Source organism: Pseudonaja textilis, chromosome 2 (genome assembly GCF_049901715.1).
Source record: "Pseudonaja textilis isolate UNSWEBS1 chromosome 2, rPseTex1.2, whole genome shotgun sequence".
NCBI classification, from domain to species: Eukaryota; Metazoa; Chordata; class Lepidosauria; order Squamata; family Elapidae; genus Pseudonaja; species Pseudonaja textilis.
Window position 1 is genome coordinate 156,552,048 of NC_141991.1, and position 27,120 is coordinate 156,579,167.

Here is a 27,120-nt window from a genome sequence, read left to right on the forward strand (position 1 = left end):
ACAAGCTGCTGCAGAGGAAAGAAAATCAGCCATTTAGTATTGGCCCTTCTGGCCCCAGGCCTTCAATCCTAAATCCAAAAGGCAGGATTGCTAAACCGTATGATTAATGATTGCGGGAACTGGGAATGTCAAGTCTAACAAAGAGAAGGATGAGGGGTGACATGTTTAAGAGGCTATAACTGAGAGGAGTCTACTCTCCAAATAGGAGAATAGGTCAATCTATTATTCTCCAAAGCACCTGAAGGCAGGACATGAAATAAGAGAAGTTTATCAAAGACAGGATCCAATCTAGCATTAAGGAGAAATTTCTTGTCAGTGAGAAAAATTAATTAGTAGAGCAGCTTTCCTCCAGAAGTTGTGAATTTATCACTGGAAGTTTTTAAAAAGAGATTGGACAACTATTTCTCCAGAATGTTATCGGGTCTCCTGCTTGAACAGAATGTTGGACTACAAGACTTCCAAAGTCCCCTCCAACTCTTAATTCTGCTGGGAAATTACTGGTCTCTAACTGCTGCAGCTGCTGCTGCTATATCCTGTCACTCTGTAATGAGGCCATGTTCATCCATGACTTGCTGAGAGATAAACAAAAGAACATTATAGATCATTCAGCCCCGATTCAGCATGATGATCATCTTGTTCTCCTATTAGAATTTTAGTTTTGCCTCAGCTGCCAAGCTGAAAACAGAAAAAGGGTATTACAATAATCTTTACAGGTCTTTACACCCACCCTCTGCCCTCTGACTCGGTCTTAATGGCTTAAACATCCATCCAATGAAAATAAAAGAATTTGGGCCAGTCTCGGTAGTGATATTGGTGCCCATGAATTCAATAAAGCAGAAAAATAGATAAAAGATCAACTCCCTTTCCACTGCAGAGTTAGTACAAACTGTGAAAACTGGTTTATGGATTAGGCACTTCTCCTTTCCCAAGAATATTGCAACAAAAGTGCCAGTAATAAAATGGGCTATCTCTTCTATTCTCAAATGATTCAGCCTAAGCATCTCTGTAGCATGGAGATAATAGTATCTAATATCCTATATCTATTGAATTCAGAGGATGATATGTATAGAGATGTTGTCTATTTTAAATGTGCTTTGTGGGAAGGTGGAGCCAAGGTCAAAATATTCTTTTTTTTATTGTAGTAAGCATCGTGTTCTGTTATTTTCACAAATGACCCAAATGTTAGATATTCTGCAAGACTACATGGATTATAGAGGTAAATGTTTTTGATGTAGCTCGATTTATTTTCAGAATTCCTATTCTTGGGAATAAAACAATGCTTTGTATAGAAAAATCCTTTTAAAAAATCTGGTTTCTTATCTATGATTGTGGGTTCTTTGCATGGTCATCTTTGAATTCCCATATATGAAATATGTGTCCAGAGAACAGCCCATTTGGAATTTTCTGAAACTTTGGTGGGAATCTTGATCCCACATATAGGATATGACTAGAGATGGCTATTGCTGAACCCTTCAGTTTCTACAGTCACCACAATGGATTTGAATGACAGAGAAATTATCTGAGAAGTAGATGGGCTGTGTGAGTTCACATACACTTAATAACTGCATTTATAGGTCTGTTTAATTTAGATACATGGTTGATACTTCTTCGTTGTCATCAGATGATAACCCTTCTGAAGTCTGGAGATTCTTAGTCATGCAGGGCATAGTTGTCTCAAAGTTGCTCTTTCAAAAGGCAACTGGACTGTTTTCCTTAAAGCAAAAGGGATCTGTAATAGCCCTTCAAACATTTTGCTTCTCTTTCAAGAAGCTTCATTGGTTTTGGTGGGTGGGAATGGTGGGAACAATGGAAGGAACATCCCCACCAGAACCAATGAAGCTTCTTAGATGAGAAGCAAATGTCTTCTTCTTCCTCAAGGGAAAAAACAGTCCAGTTGCCTTTTTAAAAAGGACCTTTGAGACAGCCTTTTTAAAGATTATATCCCTTGGGAAACAAATATCAACTTTATAATGCTGTCGTGAAAGTAAAAATCTGAACCTCTATAGTTGTCCAGCGTAGCTTGAGAAGGGAATGCAATGGAGAAAGATTTCCAACATTGTTACTGTGGAATGAGGTCAAATTAGGAGAAGGCCCAGCTTTCTTTGACCAACTTGAAATAAAACTTGGTGATTGTCATTAATCATCTGAAAAAGTGCTCAACATAGGCTCTGAAAACCAAAAATAAGGGTTTCTAATGTAATAGTATCTTCTGGTCTTGGCGCAAAATCAACAGCCTTTTAACCAATGATGTCAAGTTTGGAACAGAATTGAGGCAGGCAGTATTATGTCATAATTCAAATAAAAAACAGAAAATAATTTTGGAAGAAAAAAAATTGGCAAAAACTTTAATGTGAAAAAAGAGGGAGAATGTTTCATAAGACCCTTAGTCTACCAGCTTTTCCAAGTCAGGCTAAAAATCTGGAGAAGTCTTGAATACCAAGTAACAAGTGCTATTAAAAAGCATAAGTTCATCAGATGCATAGAATATATATACTGATACAGACTTTAAATTGGGGTAGGGCAGGGAGAAAGGTAGGGAAGATAGATTGATTGTGCAGATATAGGTTAAATATGAGACATTAAAATTACCTTGAAATGTGTTAAAATGCCTTGTTTTGATTTTCTTTGGTATGTCTTTTGATGTATGTAAATTAAGCAACAATCTCTTTCTCAGTGGAAGAGCACTCTATGCATCTGATGAAATGAATTGCAGCTCACTAATACTTTATGCTCTTTAATCAAGTTTGCTAATCAGAAAAGATACTACCCAGATCCCTTGATTTCCAATCGGAAAGTGGATACTACAAGACATATTAGAACTTCACTGATATTGTCAGCCTTCAAGATTTTTCTCCCTTTGCTTTGCTTCTTTCGGCTGTCATAAGTAACGGGGGGAGGAGTGGGGAATGATTAGGGGAAGTGAGCTGGAGGTGTTACAAACCAGAACTGTATAAGCTGGGGGTACATTCTTGCTTAGGTTTCTATCCTATGCTATGTGCAGCTGCAACCCTTTATCAAACTATGTCAAAGTCACCGGACAGAAGCCTCATCACCACCTGGAGATGCCCACATGATGATATACACAACTTTTAATTGGATGAGCCAATTGAACTATTGCGGGTGGGAACGTTGCCATTACTTTGTATATGTGATTTACGTGCCCATTTTCTCAGATTCAGAATTCTTTTGTTGCTACCACTCGATTTCCAGTAAAAGATATCTTTTCTCTGATTAAAAGAGTCTTAAGTATTTCTTTCTTGGATTTTGAATGGAACACCAGCTGACAGATGTAAGCCAAAAATAGCAGAATATTGAAAGCTGTTTCTCCTTCCCTCCCTCTTATATTCCCGTTTTCCCTGTTTAAACATATATTTTCATAATAGTCGCTGTATATTTTTTTCAAACATAGGAATAGTGTATCTCTCATGAATGTTTAATGTTTCTTTTAAAAACTGAAAAGGCTACAGCTATGAGCGCCTTGATGGATCTGTCCGAGGTGAAGAGAGACATCTTGCCATTAACAACTTTGCTCAGCAGCCTATTTTTGTTTTTCTTCTGAGTACCAAGGCAGGTGAGTAACCAAGACTTTTCTATGTAAAAGGATTGCCAAAATTTCATTAAAATATGTCTTATTTTAACCTTGATCAAATAAATCAATGTTATATTCCTTTCTTTTAGTTCTGAAAACCTTAATCTTTAGTTCATTCAAATGTTGTTGTAGGATTTCATCTCTCTTAAATTATTCTTTGTCCCATCATTTAGATTTTTTCAAGGCCTTTACAAGTCCTTTTCCATATAGCTATCCAGTTCATTTTCTTGGTTTATCATTTGCATTTCTCTTTAATTTTTATATGGCAAATTTATGTAGCTTATCTAATCAGAAATGAGTGAGCATTTTTTAATATATATATATTATTTTAATTTTTAAAATTTCAACCAGCTTCTTTTGTATACCTAATAAAGATTCTTTATCCAGGTAATTATCTTGGCCTGCTACTTATATTTCCACTTTAAATATATTCTCTATTTTGATATAAATTGGATCCCTTAAGTTTAATAAGGCTCCAGGTGCTTATTGTGTTCTTCCAGAAATAATAATAATCTCAGAAGGCATAATTAAAGACAAACAAGCTAGATTCAGGGAAGGGAGATCAACAATTAACCACAATTTGATACTTCAAAAATGGTACAAAAATATACATATAAAAATAAATCCTCTCTTTTTGTGGCCTTCCTTGACTTTAAACAAGCCTTTGATTTGGAATCCAGAAGTACCCTCTGGAATAAATTAAAAAGTACTACTATTGATAAATGCCTCCTCTATCCCATACAAAAACTATATTATATCTAACTCCACCTTAAAAGTAAGGTATAACCCAAAAGGGACTTTATCTGACTCAATAAGTGTAGAAAGAGGAGTATGCCAGAGATGTATCTTGGCTCCTTCCCTTTTCAATTGTTATATTAATTCCCTGATAGATCTTCTGCATAACCCAGATTTCCTTCCAATTTAGCACAACACAAAATACCAGTACTTCTTTATACTGCCCCTATTATTTCACAAACCCCTATTGGATTCAAGAGAGCTACTTCAGCAACATTAAAATACTGTAGACAAAATAATCTGATCTGCAATTTCAATAAATCGAAAATTCTAGTTTTTGCTAAAAGAGCTATTCAATACTCTTGGAGAGTAGAAGGACACCATCTAGAACAGGTCAATACATTCAGTGGTTTTCCATATGAAAAGTATGCGGAAGGCAAATCTGAACCACACAGTGCAATCAACCCTTACGTCCTCAAATGCTCTCAAAATGCCTTTTTCACATAAGTAGAGGACAGTTAGTCCTCACAGCCATAAAACTCTTTGAGGCTAAAACACTTATGTGAATTCTCTATGGAGCACAAACATGATTTTGTTGTTGTTGAAGAAAGAGTCTTTAGAAACCATATAAACAAAATTCCTCAGATCCATTTTAGCTACACCTAGAGGGACATCAAATACCCAGTTGACAATTTAAACAGGAATGCCTCAAATTCAGGTGCCTGGAAGGTGACGATAATTTACTGGTTGAAAATTCCATTCCCAGAGGGTTTGTGCCCTTTTTTCCTGATAGACAACTTCCTCTCGCCCTTGAAACAACCGATAAAGCATAAGCTGGTCTTCTATGGACCTTCCCCACTGTTTTTTTATATCCCTACGATCAAGCCAAGCAAGTGGTTACCAATAGAATAAGAGACATACAGTTCCAGCTAGAACTTAACAAGATATCTCTCCACACCAGAAATCAGATTAAATGGTGCGTGTGGGAACCAGCAAAGTATCTGAAAAGTGGAATAGCATTTTTTTAGAGCCAGACCTAATATTCTCCCCTCAGCACTCCTTCAGGGAAGGTATGATAATACCTGAGCAAATGTGTACATGACAATGGGGAAGTTGAAGATATCTCATCCTGTTATGCTGGAAGTTCTATAGCAGTGGTGGCGAACCTTTCCATTCTTGCGTGCCAAAAGTGCACGTGTGTGCAAGCACGCATGTGTACATGTGCCAGCACCCACATGCCCCCTGCACATGCGTGCATGATTCCCCCATGCACACCATGCGTCTGCACATGCATGCGCATCTTCTGCGTATGCCCTGCCCCCCGCATATGTGTGGCAGCTACCCAACAATCAGCAGGTGGGTGGGCAGCGCGCGTGCCTGCACAGTGAACCTTCTCTGGGGCGACGGCTTGCATGCCGGAGGAGATGGCTCTGAATACCACTTGTGGCATAGGTTCAACATCACAGTTCTAGATGGATCAGATCAACATAACATTCTCCCTCTGTTGGAGAGATTTCTAGGGAAATCAGATAATTTCTATGTGCACCATCTCCTTCAGGATTCGAACACAGCTATTTGTATTCCTTAATTAACGTTAATTAAACATTGTCTATCCATAGAAGCTATAACTGTTATTGTGACTACTAATTTCTGGACACATTCTTCAAAGATATCCTTTAATATTTATGATGTTTTGTGTTATTTTGTAAAACAAAATTAAAAGAAGTTTTTTAAAATCTAATTTTATTCAGAAAAAGTTAAAATACAAAGCACCCAAAAAAATTAAAGAAACAAAGAAAAGAAAACAAAGACATTGAAATGTGCAATAAAAATTAACACATATACACATAATATCCTCTCTAGTTGAATATTAATTTACATATTACAACAATATTAGTTCCCTACCCTTTACGAAACAGGCCCAAAGAATTTTAAACTACTAATTCTGTTTGCAAGTCATCTTGTCTCCTGGTAGTCAATGTAAATAAAAATTCCACACAAGATATGTGTAATAAAAATAATGAAATTTTATCTTCTGAATTTTCCTGCTTTGAAAACTTAAGGAAAAGTGGAATGTATATACCATTTTGATAGATTTTTGATTAGATATTAAAATTATTAAGGCAAGGTATTTGGAAAGGAGTCTTCTATGAAAGGGGATTAAATCTTACTGGAAAAAAATGAAGATACAATAGAGAAAGAAAGGGCTGCACACAGATGCCTGATATGGACTTAACTGGACAGTTGATAAAACAACTAAAAAGTGTATATCAGAGAAAATGAATGAACTATTTTAAAAAATGATATGTCAAATAGCAGATAAAAGTTCAATTGTCCAACAAAGCTGTAAAAATGCTCTTTAGATAGGCAAAGCTCAAAAGAATATTTCTGAAATTTAGACTGAGCAGATATAAAATTTAGACTGAAATTTAGACTGAGTTGGCAAATATAAAAAATCATAGCAAAGATAATGTAAGGGTTAAAGGAGTTCCAGAGACTACAGAAATTACTGTTTAAAATTATTCCAAAATTATTGTGAAAAGATCAATATAATATTAATACTGAATAGTAACATAAAAAGCAGCATAATCGTCAGATTTATTCATGAGGAAGCCTAGTGGGTGTTTTAATTATATTTGTTAATATTTTAACAAAGCTATTTTAGCTATTTTAATGAAAAAGATAAATTACAGAAAAATGTGAGTTTGTGAAGATCAAATAGGATGGTGGGAGTATTTTTCCAAGATATTGGCATGCTATGCTGTAACAAAAGAAAATAATTTAAATCATTTACAGAAAACCTTATGCAGAACAAGATTTGTTATCAGTGAGAATTTCCATTTAAACTAATTATTTCAGCTGAATGAAAAGCAGCTTGTTGGCAAAATTCATTCCCAGTGTAAAAGAAGCAATTAATAAACTGTCCTTGGAATTTGGGGAAGTTGGCTCAAATATAAGCTGAAGATAAAAGTGCTATACCAAGCTGCAAAGCAAACAAAATGGCGAATGAATGATTTATTGATTGAACTGATTGGTTTGAATTTGTTATATTTTACAGTCAAAACACTTTACATCTTAGAGCTATCACCTTATATAAAATACCCAAAACAAATTTCAAAATTTATTAATAAAATAGACAACAGCAATCGCCTCAAATATTTTTCTAAATAATCCCATTATGAGCAATTTATAATGCTAATACAATGGGAGCCTGATCATATCACCAAAAAGTGCTTGAAGAAGATACTTTTTGGAGATATAAAATAGCCAAAGTTTGGAGAGTTTTTAAAGTCAATGTTTCAAAGTTCTGATTATATTTTGAAACCAAAAGAAAGCCGTTATAGGTTGTCTTTGACTTACAACAGTTTGTTTAGTGACTTGTTGAAATTACAAAAGCACTGAAAAAAGTGACATGACCATTTTTCATGCTTATGATCATTGCACCATCCGTGATCACGTGATCAAAATCCAGATGCTTGGCAACTGGTTCATACTTATGACAGTTGTAATGTCCTGGCGTCTCATGGTCACCTTTTGCGACCTTCTGATGAGCAAAGTCAATAGGGAAGCCAGATTCACTTAACAACCCTGTTACTAACTCAACTCCTGCAGTGATTCACTTAACAACAGTGGCAAGAAAGGTCATAAAATTGGACAAAATTCACTTAACAACTTTACATGCACTGTCCTACTTAGCAACAAAAATTTTGGGCTCAATTGTGGCTCTAAGTCAAGGACTATCTGTACTGGCCTAGATAGAATGTGCTCATCTAGATATATGCCCAATACAATCCAGAATAGGATTATCATATTTGAGACATAACCTGTTCATTTAAATAAGTGGAATATGAAAATACTATGATCCATTTATAATACACTCCTGTACATTATTGCTTATCAAATGATATATTTATCTTTATACTTTTCACTTGAATTAAGGCTGCAGAATGGCTGGTTTCTTTTTATTATAATTTATAAATATTTTCCTTTATTTTCAAAGGTGGTGTTGGTATCAATCTTACAGCAGCAGATACAGTTATTTTTGTTGACAGTGATTTTAATCCACAAAATGATGTGCAAGCAGCAGCCAGAGCCCATAGGATTGGCCAGAAGAAGTGAGGAAAATTTGGTGGCTTCTGCTTGTAAATGTGGTGGCGGGGGCATATTTTATAAGGGCATATTTTATAAGTCCTGCTACATTGTTGTAGTCCCTTCCCAGACCACTAAAAAGTACATTTACAGCTAAGGTATGTCTTAGATTCAGAGGATAGCACCAGTTAATGTACAAGTAGTCCTCGAGATACAATGGCAATTAGGACAGGATTGCTTTACTAAGCAATGGAGTCGTAAAGTGCAACATCAGATGACCGCATTGCTTAGCAATAGCAATCCAGGCAGTCTCTATTGTCGTTAACTCCAAGGTCATCGTTAAGCAGGAAGTGAAGGTAGTCCCAAGTAAGAAGCATGGGGACATTGCAAGGGGGGCACCACACTGGCTGGGCATGTGTTGAGGAAGGGTGCATTGCTACAACCAGTCATAAGTGTGTACTGGTTGTCAAGCATCTGAATTTTGTTTATGTCACTGTGAGGGTGCCACAGTCATATAAGCTCAATGTCATTATTATTTTGAACAGATACTGAATGATAGTATCTCGAGGACTACCTGTAGTGTATATGGAAACTAAAGAAATTGTTCAAAGTACAGTAGGCTTGAAAGTGATACCCAGAAGCTATTATGAGCACTTCATTTAATAATACTCATTGCAGCACCTTATTTAAGAAACATTGTAACATTAGTATTTTCATTTAAATATTCCATACGGTGCTCTCTGGTTATCAGCAATACGATCATGCGCCACAAACTGTTTAGGAGGCTTCACTAATTCTCTTTATACAAGTCTTTGCTCCAAAAATGGACTTATCAAGAAAACGGGGGAAATATATGACAGACAAAATTAATCTATTGTAAAAAGCTTCAAAGTTTTAAATGTTTGCAAGAATATGTGTCCAACAAGATTACGGTTTTCAATCATTTTACCTTAGTAAATTACCATTTTGAATCTTTTCAAAAATGTTTTATAAACTATCTCAGTTGGCCTTAAACTCATGGAGGAAATAAGAAGAAAATGCAGTAGCACTAATGCCTGAAGAAAAGGAGTCAGGCAACAGCCATTATTTGACGTACAATTTTTATAGTCCTATCTCAGTGATATATTGGATGGGATGAGTTAAACTCTAAGGCATTCAAAAAAGTATCAATTTGGTAATCCTGTGTTAAAGTGTCTCAGTCATCCAGCTCATGGTTGTCCCAAAGTTGCTTTTTTCAAGAGGCAACTGGACTTTCTAGTTTTTCTTTGAAGATGTTTTGCTTCTCATCCAAGAAGCTTCTTCAGCTGTGACTGGATGGTGGGGAATGGATTTATACTCCTTGCAGACAGCTGGTCATTTGCATTCTCAGAGAGTTGCTGAGGCTACCTGGAGATTTATTTGTATTGTCAGTGCAAATGGGTGTGAAACATTCTTGGAACCATTGAAAGGACTGTTGTAGACTGGAGATAGATAATGTCATATCTCTCCCTCTATGTTGAGAGAGACCTATTCAATTTTGACATGGATGTCCTCTTTGACCCCTCTTTCAAACCAGCGGTCCTCTGTCCAAAATATGGGCTTTGCTGTCTACAAAAGAGTGGTCTTTGTCTTTGAAATGCAGATGTAACATTGTCGATGGCATTGTCCTTCAGTAGGTGTTGCAAGAACTTTTTCTTGTAACTGCTAGTGGGATCTCTCTTCACAGTCATATTTAGGAGTGTCCTGCAGAAGACTGTTCACCTTAGCCTTGTAGTCATCTGTGTTAGGATGACTGTGCATCTTCCTTTATCAGCTGTCAGGATGGTGATATTTAGGTCTCTTCCTAGGGATGTCACTGCTCTTCTTTCTTGAATTGTGAGGTTGGAAGGGGGTATTTTGGAACTGGCAAGGGGTGCAGATACCTTCATTCTGCTTCTGGTTCTGCCAGTTTATTGTTCCTGGTGGCTGATTCTGTGGCTGTGAGGAGAACATAGGAGAACACACCAAGACAAGATTCAGCAGTCCATCTGCATATAAAAAACAACAGCCATTCTTTTGAAGATAAACCTAAAGGGGGCCTCAAAAACTCGTAAAAGAATGCAAATTAGCAACTATCTGCAAGGAGTATAAATCCTTCCATTCCCCACCATCCAGTCAGAGTTGAAGAAACTTCTAGGAGGAGAAGTGAAATGTCTTCAAAGAAAAACAAAGTCCAGTTGCCTCTTGAAAAAAGCACCTTCGGGACCTGAATTATAGTATTTTACAATTTACATAAATACATAATTTGCCCTCATATTGTCCAAAATGCTTCAGTGTAATTGAAGTTGGAGTGCAAAAATAACTGGAGGGTGAAAGAATCCCATTTCTGGTTTGGAAACCTATTGCCTCCATTGTTGTGGAAGCAAAACAAAATCCTGTAGCAATGAGACCTGAGAAATATTTGCTATATCCTGATGCAATACACATGACTACCAATTGTTATATTAATATATATCTTATTGTACTTTTTTAAAGACCAGTAAAAATCATCCGCTTGATTGGGAGAGACACTGTAGAAGAAATTATCTACCGACGAGCAATAGCAAAACTCCAATTAACTAATACTGTTATTGAAGGTGGGCAGTTTGCACTTGGAGCACACAAAACTCAGGATACTTCAGATGTTCAGGTAAGAGATGCCAAAAAGCACCTTCACAAATTTCAGATAACAGCAGAGGAAATACAGATGGGTAACCCTAGAGATTAAATGGTGTTTCTGTATTTTTTTTCTTTTTGAATTCTATAAAGTATCAACATTCTGTGCATGAGGTATACAACATTTGGTTATCATTTGTACATATCACACTCTTATTTCTGAATCTAATAGTGATTTCTAATTCCTGTGCAAAATGTGCCTATATAGAATAAGTATTCATCACATCCAAAGCTTGATCTTTGGGAAGAAATTGTCTCTGTAACCTTCCATTTCTTAATCTAAATCTTTAGATTAATCTTAATCTAAAGTTGCCATTCTTGATTATCATTTCATCTGCATCACAAGCAAGTGAATTTTCCATCCTGTCAGCAGAATCCTTATTTAATTTGCTATAGGGACAAGTCATCTTCATCCTCACATGTTGTTTCTTCCTAAGTGTTTTCTCCACCATATTTATATTCCAGTTTGTTGTTAAATAAACATGATGTCCCACAAGATAACAGGATAGTAATATAATAAGGAATGCTTTGATTTACTCTATAACAGTGTTTCTTAAACTTTTTTCTCTCAGGACCCCTTTCTACTTTTATGGAATTGTGGAGGACTGCAAAATAGCTTTTATATGGGTTGTGTTTATTAGTATTTAACATATTAAAAATTAAAATTGATGTATTGCTGCCACTACCACTTCTCACAATTGTTTGAAAGGGTCTTAATATATTATTTGTCAACATAAACTGGCAAATAAATTCACGGACTTCTGAGGGAATCTTAGGAGATCCCTAGGGATTCTCAGTCCACACTTTAAGAAGCACTGGTCTAGATCAACTTTCTAAAAGAAATAGGGAAATAAGAGTGAGATCTTTTAAATGCCACTATACTCTCTTTTTTTAGAAAAAGCTACATGAAATCCTGAAGTTTGGTTTGGACAAATTGTTGTCATCAGAAGGGAGTACTGTCTGTGATATAGACTTGAGAAGTATCCTTGGGGAAACAAAAGAAGGAATATGGTCAATGGATCCAGTGCAATCAATCACAGAAATAAATGAAGAGCATATTTTGGAAAGTAAGTTGTTGAATCTAACATAAAATACAATAAAAATCAGGCTCCTCACTTGAAACTCAAATTTATTTTTGAACATTAACATTACTTACGTATATGCTGTCCATATTTTTTTATTCTCTTTACCAAAGTTTCTTTTGAACATGCACATTGTTGGTATGGTCTTTTGAATAAACCATAGTTGGTATTTTGTTTTGCTGAATAAACTGTGGTGGTCTTCTTTACTCATTATTTATTCATTTATTTATTTATTGCCTTTATTATTTTTACAAATAACTCAAGGTGGTGAACATATCCAACACACCTCCCTCCTATTTTCTCCACAGTGACAACCCTGTGAGGTGGGCTGTGTTGGGAGAAAATGACTGAGCCAAAGTCACCCAATTGGCTTTCATGGCGAAGGTGGGACGGGTTCCTTCTTTCTGGCCTGATGCCTTAACAACTAGACCAAGCTAGCTACATGGAGCCTGAGACCTCTGAATTATATATAGCATTTGAATGCCTTGGGTGAGGCTATCAATGCAGCTACTGACGCTGATACTAAGTATTTTTTTATGAATACAAGGAGGATATCATTTAAGTAATGGAGAGGAAACGTATTTGTTTAAATCAATTTAAACCAATCTTAGTAAATATCTTTACAAGATCTACTTTTGAGAGTATGACATTTCTCAAGCCACTTTAAGACTAAATGCTATTCCTGACTTAAAACTGTTTATAAGAAATTAACAGTAGTGGGGTTTGCACATGGCAGTAAATATAGCAAGCAATATTATAGCTTAGCATAATGGATTATGGAATTTCTAAAATTTGATGTATATAGAAGAAGTGTAGTATAGTGGTTAAAGTGTTGATCTTGGGGGCAAGGAGACCTGATCTCACCCTTTGCAATGGCTGGTTGATGGGTTTGCGACCAGCCCAGCACACTACATGGGATTATACTGAAGAAAATTGGAAGTGGAAATACTGTGTGTGTACACTGCCATTAACTCATAGATGAAAGAGGAGGGTGCCAAAACAAAGAATAATTGGAATTTAGCCCTTCAGGACCCCTACTTAAATGTGGTTTTGGCAACTTAATTTTTTTCTTGTATTTCAAATGAATTGGCGGGTCAAATGTAGTCTTCTCTTCTCTTAAAAAAATCCCTATAATACAACAGCTTCTGTCTCCCCTTCTACCTTATAAAAAGGGCAGCTACAGGAACAAAGAATATGTAGGCTGTCCCACCACTCCTAGTAAAACTAGAAGATAACTGCATGTGCTCAGGATGGAAATAAAGTTGGAAGGAAATTGTTACTTCTTTGTATTTTTATTGAATTTTTACCATTTGTATATCTAAAAAATTTTCTGATTTATGTATTTATTCAAGTAAAGTATATCAAAATTTGATTGGATAGATAAGGATATTACATTTATCAATAAATGGGACATTCTGAAATGGAAAAACATTTTAAAGTAATAACTTGGCTTGAGCATGAAACAACAAAATAATACTGTAGAAAATAGATTCTCTACTTCTAATACCATAGAATTTCTCACTCAGGAATTTCTACAGTACATTTCTTTGCCTCAAAAATAAAAAAGCTGATTAGAAAAGAGTTAATATAGGACATTGAATAATATTTTTTTCTTACATATGTCTCTCATTAAATTTTATTATTATTTTTTTCAGGTTGGTGACAGTACAGTTTTCATGTTTAATATAGGTGATGAATTAACGTCCAGTATTTATTTCTCTGTAGGATGCTAAAATCACGAATGGATAACTTTTTAAAAGAGGATCACTGTAAGAAGTATTACTATGCTGGAGCTAATCTTAAAGTTAAAATGTATATAACATTGGTGGTTCATTTTGTTTTTAAGGCCATATGTACATATTTGAGGGCAAAGACTATTCCAAGGAAACTAGCCAAGGGGACAAGAAGGCATATGATAATTTGCTAGGACATCAGAAAGCTCTCCATGAAGACCTTAGTCAAGGAGGAAGAATTCTCCGAAATAAAGAAAACGTAAGAATAATGTGACATTTTGATACTTTGATTAGTATACCAGAAAAAGCTTATTTGAAGTTTATATACAAACATAACAGGAAGTAGGATGGAAAAATAATTTCTACTGTCAACTTCCATAGTATGCCCTTTAGATTAAGTTTTATCTCATGTTTGGCTGGATTTATTCTCCAGTTTCTATGGATACTCTATCCATCAATTTGTAGTCAACCAGAATTTTAAAATCTCAACAAAGCTAGATTCTGGGTAGCAAGTTCTAATTATTCAGATGAATTTTCAGGCCAAATAATCTGGAAAGTCTTATGTTGGTCAAAGCAGTGGTGTGTTCTTGTTGTTTTGAAAAAGGCTATGGGAAATTGACCAGAAGAACCTCTGATGGCATAGAATGAAGAGGAATATGACACCAATTTGAGGAAAAAAAAGATTATATCCCATAGATTATTTTTCTAGGTTCTTCTTATGACAGCTGATATGGGACCTAGTAAAAAGCGTAAACTGAGCCCAGAAGAGCTGGAAGTTCTGCAGAAAAAAATTCAGGAAGCAGCAGCAAAGAAGGCAAGGCTTAGAGAAGAAAAGAGGCAGAGGGCAGCAGAGATTGAACAGCAGAAAAAGTAAGTTTTTTGCATGCTTTGCTCCCTCAGCTGTTGACCCTGTTCTGCTGAGCTTCAGTGAAAGAGCATTTGAAAATTAGCATACTGTTACTAGTGGCCATTCATTTCTCTGCACTGTATTGGTCTAGAATTTCTGTAGACTATGCACTGCTTTCATACTACTGTTTCAGTGGTGCTGAAGCAGGATTGAAATTCAGCTGATGCTTAAGCTTACAATAAAATCAACTCTGCATTATTTATACAAATAAAAGGATTTTTTTTTCATTGAATTCAGGATAGCCTTGTGGGAAGCCAATCACTACCAGTCGTGCTGCCTTGAGTCAGAAGAAAGCAGTGAGGAAGAAGATGAAGAACAGGAAAAAGGTCAATTGGATTTAGAATATAAAGATCCTGAGGAGACATCTGTAAAGTATATTGTGGGTGATGTTACCCATCCCATAGTAGGAGATGAGGATGCCATTATTGTTCACTGTGTAGGTAAGTTAAGTAAACTTTAGGTTAAAAGTCTATATTTTGTGCATTGTGTTAATTAATTCAATAGATTAATTGAATGTCTTTGCAAGTATAGATCCACAAACATACTTTTATTTATTATTTATTTTATTGGGAGATAAATTTGCATGTGGAATCTATTATAATTTCCCTCTATTCCTACCTGAAGGGAAAAGAGGTCTAAATATTAGGAAATATCTTTAATAGTATTTTAGCTTGAAGTAAGATGTGAAATTTATACAATAGCCATTTCTCGGCAGCAGTTTTCACTATTCTACTCCTCTTCAGAAATCGTGTTACATTAGCCCCTGGATTCATATTATTTGGCTAGATGGAGATTCTGAGAGTTGTGATAACATTGCATACAGCTAGAGTGCCCCCTAGAAAACCCCATGGACAGTACCAAAAGGAAAAAAGATTTGATGCTGGAAGATGAGCCCCTCAGGTCGGAAGGTGTCCAATATGCTACTGGGGAAGAGCAGAGGGCTAGTACTAGTAGCGCCAGAAAGAATGAAACGACTGGGTCAAAGCTGAAAGGACGCTCAGCTGTGGATGTATCTGGTGGTAAAAGGGAAGTCCAATGCTGGAAAGAACTATACTCCATAGGAACCTGGAATGTAAGATCCATGAATCAAGGCAAGCTGGACATGGTCACATGACAGAACATCGACATCTTAGAAATCAGTGAACTAAAATGGACAGGAATGGGTGAATTTAATTCAGATGACCATCAGGTATACTACTGCGGGCAAGAATCCCTCAGAAGAAATGGAGTAGCCTTCATAGTCAATAAAAGAGTAGGAAAAGCAATACTGGGATACAATCCCCAAAATGCAGAATGATCTCAGTTCAAATCCAAGGCAAACCATTCAACATTACAGTAGTCCAGGTTTTTGCCCCAACCACTGGTGCTGAAGATAATGAAGGTGACCGGTTCTATGAAGCCCTACAACACCTTCTAGAATTAACACAAAAAATGATGTCCTTATCATCATGGGGGATTGAAATGCTAAAGTAGGAAGCCAAAAGATAACTGGAATAACAGACAAGTTTGTCCTTGGAGTACAAAATGAAGCAGGGCACAGGCTGGTAGAATTTTGTCAAGACAATACGATGGTCATAGCAAACACTCTTTTCCAACAACTCAAGAGACGATGCTACACATGGACATCATCGGACAGTCAACACAGAAATCAGATTGACTATGTGCTCTGCAGTCAAAGATGGAGAAGCTCTATACAGTCAGTAAAAACAAGACCAAGAGCTGACTGTGGCTCAGGTCATGAGCTCCCTGTTGCAAAATTTAGACTTAAATTGAACAAAATAGGGGAAAGCATTAGGCCACTCAGGTACGAACTAAATCCTATCCCTGATGAATATACAGTAGAGGGGACAAATAGATTTAAGGAATTAGATCTGATAGACAGAGTGCCTGAAGAACTATGGACGGAGTTTCACAACATTGTACAAGAGGTAGCAACTCAAACCATCCCAAAGAAAAAGAAATGCAAGAAAGCAAAATGGCTGTCTGAGGAAGCTTTACAAATAGCTGAGGAAAGAAGGGAAGTGAAAGGCAAGGGAGAAAGAGAAAGAGACACCCAACTGAATGCAGAATTCCAGAGAATAGCTAGAAGAGATAAGAATGCCTTCTTAAATGAACAGTGCAAAGAAATAGAAGAAAACAATATAATAGGGAGGACCATTTAGTGGGCACCAAGGAGAAATTCATAAGGATGTATAATTTATTAAAATTTGTCTTGGAAGAGGAAGTAGTAAAAGGTTGCATGATAGCATGGGCAAAAAATATTGGACATAATATAGATTTAGAAGATTGGGAAAAAATATGGAATAAAAATTACACATTAACAAAATTGGCAGCTTATAAAGAAAACATATATAAGATTTTTACTGTTAGCATTTGATACCAATGAGATTGGTCAAAATGTACCGTAATATGAATCCAAGTTACTGGAAATGCAAACAGAACCAAGGTACCTTCTACCCATATGTGATGTTTATGCCTAGAAACCCAAAAATACTGGAACAAAATATGGAGTTGGATACAGGAAATAGTGGAAGATCAGATAGGGTACATAAACTGGAACTGTTCTTGTTAGGAATAATAAAGGGGAAATATAGTAAAAAGATTAAATATATGTTACCACATATAATGACAGCAGCAAGGATAGCATTCTCACAATGTTGGAAACAAGATACCACGCATCAGAGGAATTAGTAATTCAAAAAATTTTAAATTGTGCTGAAATGGATAAATTCACGTTAGAACTAAAGGATAAAGAAGAGTCGGAGTATTATGAAGTTTGGGACAATTGGTACAAATGGTTGAATAATAGAGATAAGAATAATAGAGATAAGAAAATTGTAGACAAATGTATATGAATGTATATAAATGTGTGTGTGTGTATACATATGATATATGTAGCAATGTCACAGTATTGTTAAAGATAAGAGTAAGATTTGAAAATGTGACAAAGCATAATAAAAATAATAATAATTTTTAAAAAAAAGAATAAGGAGGACCAGAGATCTCTTCAAGAAAATTGGAGATATGAAGGGAACGTTTCATGTAAAATGGGCATGATAAAGGACCAAAATGGCAGGGACCTAACAAAGGCAGAAGAGATTAAGAAGAGGTCGCAAAATTACACAGAAAATCTATACAAAAACGAGCTTAATGTCTTTGATAACCACGATGGGGTGGTCACTGACCTCGAGACAGACATCCTGGAATGTAAAGTGAAATGGGCTTTAGGAAGTCTGAGCAACAATGAAGCTAGTGTAGGTGATAGTATTCCAGCTGAGCTATTCAAAATCTTAAAAGACGATGCAGTAAAAGTGCTACACTCAATATGCCAGCAAATTTGGAAAACTCAACAGTGGCCACAGGATTGGAAAAGGTCAGTTTACATTCCAGTGCCAAAAAAAGGCAATGCCAAAGAACGTTCAAACTACCGCACCATTGCACTCATTTCACATGCTAGCAAAGTTATGCTCAAAATCCTACAAGCCAGACTCCAGCAGTATGTAGACTGAGAACTACCAGAAGTACAGGCATGATTTCAAAGAGGCAGAGGAACTAGAGATCAAATTCCCAACATACACTGAATCATGGAGAAAGGTAGTAAGTTCCAGAAAAACATCTACTTCTGCTTCATCAACTATGCTAAAGCCTTTGATTGTGTGGATCACAACAAATTTTGGCAAGTTCTTAAAGAGATGGGAGTACCAGACCGACTTATTTGTCTCTTGAGAAACCTATATGCAGGTCAAAAAGCAACAATGAGAACTGGACACAGAACCACTGATTGGTTCAAAATTGGAAAAGGAGTTCAACAAGGCTGTATACCGTCACCTTGCCTATTTAACTTATACGAAGAGCGCATCATGAGAAAAGTAGGGCTAAATCAGGGGTGGGATTCTACTGGTTCATCCCGGTTCAAGTGAACCGGTAGCTCTGAAGACCAGCTGGGAATGAACCAGTTTGCTCCAAAGATCAAGGTATTTCCTTTTTTCCCCCATCGAACATCTGTTTTCCGAAGATCAGCTGTGCCTCACGATTTAGATGTCAGCGTTCCAGAAAACCTCAACTCCAATAAATAACTCTGAGACAGACATTCCTTTTATTAGAGTAGTAAACTGGCATATCTGGGAAGTCCCAAATCTGAACGTTCCGGGTTTTCCTCCAATAAGTAAAAAATTACAAATCCACCCCCTGCACCCCTTATTCCATCGCATGCCCCAATCACCATCCGTCCCAACTTGAGACATCTCCTCAACCATTCCTCAGCCAGGTGCAGGAATAACATGACCTTGACTTTAAAGAAGAATGCTATTATGTCTAACCACATATGCTCCACGAAATTGCCCCCCAATTTCACCGGAGTTCCGAGAAAGCCATCTTTCCGCTGCTGCTCAAACCCCTCCCTACAGGAAAAACCTACAGCTGTCGCTGGTTGGAAGGATATCTACAACAAAAATGAACATTCTACTGAAACTGCTATTTTATTCCAAACAACTCTGGTAAAATTAAGAAAAAAGTTCTTTGAGGATCTAAATAGACTGGTTTCTAAGTTCATCTGGCAGGGCAAAAAACCAAGAATCAAAATGAAAATGCTACAAGTCACGAAAAACAAGTGTGGTTTGGGGCTCCTGCATTGGGAGCTGTACTATCAAGCTTCAATTCTCACATGGGTGAAGGAGTGGATAAATTTAAAAAATAAAAGAATATTGATGATAGAAGGACATGATCTACAACTGGGGTGACACGCATTTATATGGTACAGGAAAAATAAACCACACAGATATTTTCAAAGATACCATATTAGAAATGCTCTGGGGTCAGTATGGGGGGAAAAAAAATCAAACAGAACCACTACATGAAAATACCTGTCTGGTTATTCATGATAGAAGCATTAATATACCCTGATGTTTTAGATCCAGATCAGATTGTAAGATATAAAGGCATACTTAATGAACAGGGAGGTTTGAAATCAGGAATTTAAAAAACGGGGAATTAATTTGGACTGGTGGCCATATATCCAAATCCAAACGAGATACAAGAAAGGTTTAGGAATGTATGGATTCTATAAGGAACCCTAAGAACTGGATAAAATACTGTTAGGAACAGATGAAAAATTAATAAAGAAAATGTATAATTACCTACTGAACTTTAAAATGGAAGAAGAATATGTAAAAGAAACAATGATTGTTTGGGCAAAATTTTTTGGATACACCATAGAATTAGAACTGGCAAAAACTGGGAGAGAAATTATAAATTAACATTGTCAACAGCATACAAAGAGAACCTATACAAAATGTTTTATAGATGGCACTTGCCACCAGCAAGATTGATAAAAATGTTTCCAAATATGTCACCGAAATGCTGGAAGTGCAAACAAAGGTCAGGATTCTACTACATGTGGACCTGTCCGGCAGCAAAAAAATATTGGTTGAAGATAAAGAATTGCCTAGAAGAGATAACAAAACAGCACCTGAAACCAGAATTATTTTTATTAGGGATAATTGCAGAGAAATACAATAAATATATTTAATCATACATATAACAACATATAATAATGTAGCTAGAATTCTACATGCACAAAACTTGAAAAGTGAAAGGACTCCCACGGAGGAGGAGGTAATTAAAAAAAAACATTAGAATGTGCTGAACTGGACAGACTTAGAATGGAACTCAAGGACAAAGAGGAATCACAATACCTAACATGGGATATACTGTATGATTGGATAAATAATAGATGCAGAGATTAGGGTTGAAAAAGTGAAAAATGAAAGAAGATCAACAAAATAAAAATACAGAGATAGGGAAATATGTAGGACCAAACAACTTAAGAAATATTATTGTTGAACTGTATGTGAATATAGTATGAAATGCACAAAATAAGAACTGTAATAGTGTATTATGGTAGAATTAAGCAAATAATAGTTATAATCCAGATGTATAACACGATGTAATCAAACAAGATTATATTATATGATAGTTGTAGCTAGGATGTATAATATGATGAGGAAAAAAGGGGGATTAGGATATAACCAGTACACAACGCCTTTGTATGATTGGAACTGTTATATATATTAAGGAAAAATGTACAGTCAAAATATTTATTTAAAAAGAAGTGTGGTCTGACCATTGTGGAAATTTCAATTCAAGAGAAGTAATGGGTACCAGATTTTTATGTGTTCTTAAAGTTCAATAATTGTTCTGGCATAATACATTATTTGGATTAACTGGAGGGCACAAATATAAATATATATAGACATATTGTCCATTTTTCAGCCCAAACTAGAATAACATAAAAAAAATAATCCCTATTCTCACAGTCTAGAAAAAATATATACAAAAGTAAAAAAATGGGAGAGAAAATGCAAACTAAAATAATCAGAAACTAAATCTTAATACTGAGCACAAATTCAAAATGCTCAGCTATAACACCTAGCGTAGGCAAACATCTGTGCTATAAGGAGCCAGAATTGAAGATTTACTTATCAAAGCTAATTTAAACTCAAAATTTAACTCAAAAATCTAAATTACTGTGCTGTCAGTTTACCAGTATAGTGGTTCTGTTTCCTCATTTGAATACTGAATGGAATGAGGATTGTAACTGTTAATTTATCTGCATTTGTTGTTGCAATCTCCATGAAGAACAAAAAGACATCATTCTGAAAATACCACTCTATTTCAAATAAGTAATGAAAAGTTCAGCCTTCCTGAACTTTTAAGTTAAACTTTAAACATACAATTCTTCATTTCAGATGATTCTGGCCACTGGGGAAGAGGTGGTTTATTCACAGCTCTGGGGAATCGTTCTGACCAACCAAAGAAAATATATGAATTAGCAGGAAAGATGAAAGGTAAGTCTCCTTTCCATTATTTTAGTAGATGACACCCAACTTTGCAAATCCAAGAAATCCAAAGGCTTAGTTACCACCACTCATTCAAATATTAATTCCAGCCAGTCTCTTACACAAGAATGAGTTTAAAAGAATCACACAATCACTGCCTATGTATAATATTGCAGGAAGCTATTTTTCTTTGCCTGCTTCTACCTTATCTTAGGAAAGCCATAATAATGCTAAATGAAAAAGATTGTGACAGTTTATTCTTCATTAGAGTTCTTCAGCCGTTCAGAAAAACTTCTCTCAATTTAAATTTAAATAGGACTAAATGTTTCCACCCTTGTTAATTGTTTTGTAGACCTGGCATTAGGAGGAACTCTTTTATTCTGCATTGATGATAAGGAATCCAGGAATAAAGGAACAGATTTGGTAACTATATAACTATGTTTTTTTTAAATAATTCTAAATTGCATTCTATGCAGATAAGAACCCAATTAAATATATAGTTGATATTCTGCATTGATAATAAGAAATGTAGGGGAAAAAGAGACAGATTTGGTAGCTACACAAACATATTTTTCTTTAAGTAGCTCTAAATTGTATTTTATGCAGATAGAAATCCTATAAAATGCATACCTGAATATTAGTAAAAGTTGCAGAATAAATATAAAACAACTTACTAGGCAAAATGCATGTAAACTATGTTTCTGATAGATAGCAATCTTGGCTAGATTGTCTCTGAATTCCTTTCTTCATGTTTTTAAATAATCATATACTAAAGGAAAATAAAAATGAAATTATCAGGATTAGTTCAAAGTTCAGAAGACAGCATTTGTAAAAAGTGACAAGAATTGTTTTGTTTTTTGACAATCCATTCTGTGTACTCGATTTGCTCACTAGTCAAAATGTAATATCTTCCTAGCTGGCTCTTATTGTAGCACAGCATCGGGATCATTCAAACAACTTGTCTGGAATTAAGCTTCCTGCATTAGAAAAAGGATTAAAGAAAATTTATCAAGAAGCCAAGAAAAGAAATGGTAAGTATGCCTGTCTCAGGGCTTTTGAAATGGAAGAAACATGATAGTTCTCTGTGTACAAAACTTTGTATTTCGACAAGGGTGATGGATATTGCAAATGAACAGGTTGGGTAAGATTGCTTTATAGCACAGAAGCAAAATTTGCTTCCACCTAGGATTGAATTAATGGAACCACTACTAATCTCAGGGAAAAAAGAACTGCTACCCTATATGCTGCCAAATGGTAGTGGCCAAGGAGACAAAAAGGGAGGGGAAAAGAAGAAAAGCGATTGAATGTATCAGCTGATGACAAGCAGCTGCAATATGAGCCTGGAAATAGTAAAAATCAAATGTCTAGACTAGGGCTCTGCAACCTTAAATGCTCAAAGAGCCATTTGGACCCGTTTCCCACAAAAACAACAACAGCAACACTGGAGCCACAAAATCTGGTTGGGCATGGCCAACTTGACGTCACTCACTCCCACCCAGTCACATGACTCCCTAGTCTGTTAGAACTTACAGCACATCCAACCAGCATACAAGTAAATAATTCTGCAGGATTCATCCACATAAGAAAACTTCTTTATATACAATACCATACAGCAGAAGTCAGCATACAAAATTAGGAATACAGAAGCAATATTCACAGAAGCAAATCATTGCAGAGTAGAGATATATAGAGGCCTGGGTTACAGAGGACAAACCAACTCTTATCCAGTAAGTCTAAGCCAAGCCCAGACTCCAAACTGTCTCTTATGGCCCCATACAAACAAATACTATGTTTCAGTTTCCAAACAGTCCCCATTAGCTGACCTGTTACCATGTCTGTCCAAACAGTCCCCATTGGCTGACCTGTTTGCCATGTCTATTCCAATTTATGAACCTTATACACTCCTCCCTTTATGACTGGTACAGACAGAAAACCAAATAACTCAATGTTCTTCTTGTGGTGCACTCCATCCAATGACGTGGTCACATACTGCTGCCAACACTAGTGCCAGCCTTATACTTTTACTCTTCACCATTGGTGTGAATACTTCGTCATAGTGCATATTTTTCTTCTGTGAAAAACCTTGTGCTACTAATCTTGCCTTGTATTGTACCTCACTATTGATAGTACTTTCTTTTTATACACCCACTTACATCCTACAGCTTTGCAACCCTGTGGCAAAACCATAGATGTGAACACTTTATGTTCACCCATATATTTCATTTCTTTGTCCATGGCTTCTTTCCACTTTATTTGTTCAATTTTGGGTAATGTCAATACTTATTTATAGTTCCTTGGTTCATATCACACATTACACACCATAACTTTACTAGCAGAATACATATCAGGTGGAATCCTCTTGGTCCATCGTTCTGATCGGTGTGGCATTGATTGCTCTTCAGTCCTTTCTTGCTTCATACCTCAGTCATATTCTGATTCCTTTATTTGTGCTTTTTCAGTTTCTCCTCCCTGAATGCTGACACTATCACTAAGTGAGTTACCATCACTAAGTGAATCACTGTCACTAAGTTGATCATTCCAAAAATTGGCATCAACTCTGTTCCAGTTTTGCTCTGCAAAGCTTGCAGACTTTGAAATCACTATTCTCTTGCTTCCATCACTAAAGCAATAAGTTCGTAGCCTGTAAATCTTAAATTTCTATTCTTTGGTTGACCCTTTCTTCTAATTGCTTTTGTAATATGCACCCATGCAGTGCTTCCAAACACCCTTAAATGTGCCAGAGATGGCTTTCTCCCATATAGCATTGCATATGGAGCATCATTAATGGAGGAACTCCACAGCCTATTGATTAAATAATTTGCAGTCAACATGGTTTCACCCTAATATGACTTGCTCAAACCTGAGTCCTCCAGAAGTGAGTCCTTCATCATTTGTAAGACACCATTCTGCCTCTCAGCTACCCCATTTTCAGCTGCTTTTTTTTGTATGGATTTGTGTCTGTATTTTATTCCTAACTGTCCCAACCCCTGTTGAAAACTTGCTGACGTGAATTCTGAACCTCTGTCAGTTTAAATTTAACCCTTCTGCAAACTGTTGCATTTTTTGCAAAACTCAGAAACTCAGCTGAAACAATATCCCAAGTTTCATCAACACTGTTTAATACCACAGCACCTTTTGAGATTTAGGAATCTGCATCCCACGCTGTTCCAGCTCAATGAATAAAGTCTACATGTGCAACAAATGCTATTCCACACTTGGTTGTGGCTGCAGCCTTGCTCTGTACAACTGTCTCGATAATTGTACAATATTGTACTCACATGCACACTTCTCAATTTCAGCCAAACTTCATCTTCAGTCTTTAAATCAGCTACATTCAAATATTGTGCATCTTCTAAATTTAAGATGATATAGGCCAGTGCCTTGATATGCGGCCTCTGATTAGCTGCTGCTAATGGTGCCTGGGTTGATTTACAACAATATCCCAAAGCTCCTTAGCCTTTAGGAAACATTCCAATTTTGCAGCCCAAATAATATAATTCTTTTGTCCCAAATGAGGCAGAGAGCTCTCCTTGAATTCAACAGCCATCCTGCAATCTTTCTCTGCCTTGTTCTTTTTTATTATGACACAAGCAGTCCTTCAGCCTAATTACAGTTCAGTCTTATTGTGTACTCTTGGCCCATAATCTGTTAAGAGCTTGTAGCACATCTGACTAGCACACAAGTAAATAATTCTGCAGGATACATCCACATAAGAAAAACTTATTTATATACAAAGCAGACAGCAGAAGTCAGCATACAAATCAGCAATATTGACAGAAGCTAGTCATTACAGAGTAGACAGATATAGAAGCCTAGGTTATAGAGGACAAACCAACTCTAATATAAGGTCCAGTAAATCTAAGCCACGCCCTGACTCCAGACTGTCCCATACAAACAAATACTATGTTTTAGTTTCCAAACAGTCCCCATTGGCTGATCTGTTGCCATGTCTAGGCGGTAATAGGCTATGGTGATCCCTGCAGCCTGAAACAGCTGATTGTTGGGAGGCCGATCCAACCAACAATCAGGCTGTGCTGTGACCAAGCTGTTTGCTGCAAGGGGACAAATTGCTGGGAGGCAGAGGCAGATTTTTTTTCTTGTTTTCCTGACCAAAAGCTAGGTGCGTGTTATACTTCAGAGTGTCTTATACTCCAAAAAATACGGTATATGCTGCTTGACCTGATAAGCTATTGAGAGAGGTAAGTTGTCTCCCTGGAGCTAAGATCAAAGATGTGACAGAGAGCTCATCAAAATAAGCATAAGGTTGATATCAATACCTGGGAAAATCATAGAAAAGATAATCAAAAAAAAATTGTGAGCACCTAGTAATGAACAAGGTGTTTAATAGAAGCCAGTATGGGTTTGTTAAAAACATCATGCCAAACTTTATCTCCCTCTTTAATAGTTTATAGTTATATCTATATACCACTCTATACTGCACAAGTGAGGCCAGATTTGGAATACTGCATCCAGTTCTGGCCACTATAATACAAAAATATTGCTGAGGCACTTGAAAAAGTGTACGATGAATAATTGAGGGAGCTGGATATGTCTCGATTCTAGCCTAAGGAAGGGAAGGATTAGAGTGACTTGATAGCAGTTTTCCAATATTTGAGGGGCAGTCACAGAGAAGAGGAGGTTGATTTAGTCTCGAAAGCTTCTAAGAACAGAACAAGAAGCAAAAGGTGGAAGCTGGTTAAAGAGAGATCCTACCTGGAACTAAAGAGAAATGTCCTGATAGTGAAAGCAGTTAATCTGTGAAACAGCTTACCTCCTAAAGTAGGCAATCCATTGCTAGTGGTTTTCAAGAAAAGATTGGTCAGTCATTTGTCTGGAATGGTATAAGGTCTTCTGCCTTGGGCAGGGGGTTGGACTAGAAGACCTCCAAGGTCCTTTCCAGACCTAACACTATGATTCTAAGCTGGGGACTAGATGATGATATTGTTAGATGGATTCACAATTGGCACCCAAAAAGTACCATATTTATTAGGCAAGTATTATGTGGAGTACCTTGAGCCCCATGCTATCCAGTGACCTTGATGAGGCAGTTGATGGGACACTTACAGCCTGTAGATGGCACAAAACTGGGAATAATGACTAACATTTTAAATGAAAGAAAATCCATGAAGACCTAGGCAGATTTCAGAAGAAGAGAAGACTCTTGTCCAATGCTGGAACAGCCCATTGTTGTTTTTAAAGATGGGGTGAGTCTGGGTGGTCTGAGAATTTCAAGCTGTTTCCACTCCCATTCTTAAGAGCACAAGCACCACTGAAAAACAATAATTATACTGCTGAAATTTAATCATTTTGGTATTAAATTTCACCAGGGAAATCTGAAGATGTTACTTACATGTTAGCACAACTTGGTTTTTACTGACTATTCAGTTGGAATAGATTACAAGGAGGAACTATCAAAAGTTCTGCTACTATTCACATTAGAATAGATTTAAAATGAACATTAGCATTTAGTAAAGAA

At 36.2% G+C, this 27,120-nt stretch overlaps 1 protein-coding gene across 2 annotated transcripts in view; it reads left to right on the forward strand.

Annotated features, from left to right (window-relative positions):
• Positions 1 to 27,120, forward strand: part of CHD1L (chromodomain helicase DNA binding protein 1 like) — a 51,943-nt gene that overhangs the window by 19,119 nt on the left and 5,704 nt on the right. For both annotated transcript variants that reach the window (XM_026713217.2, XM_087926087.1), the window contains exons 11-21: positions 1,143 to 1,216; positions 3,461 to 3,571; positions 8,325 to 8,439; positions 10,907 to 11,060; positions 11,982 to 12,153; positions 14,015 to 14,160; positions 14,611 to 14,771; positions 15,046 to 15,248; positions 21,555 to 21,653; positions 21,997 to 22,067; positions 22,561 to 22,675. In XM_026713217.2, coding sequence (XP_026569002.1) covers positions 1,143 to 1,216; positions 3,461 to 3,571; positions 8,325 to 8,439; positions 10,907 to 11,060; positions 11,982 to 12,153; positions 14,015 to 14,160; positions 14,611 to 14,771; positions 15,046 to 15,248; positions 21,555 to 21,653; positions 21,997 to 22,067; positions 22,561 to 22,675 — 1,421 coding nt within the window. The remainder of the gene's footprint in view (positions 1 to 1,142; positions 1,217 to 3,460; positions 3,572 to 8,324; positions 8,440 to 10,906; positions 11,061 to 11,981; positions 12,154 to 14,014; positions 14,161 to 14,610; positions 14,772 to 15,045; positions 15,249 to 21,554; positions 21,654 to 21,996; positions 22,068 to 22,560; positions 22,676 to 27,120) is intronic.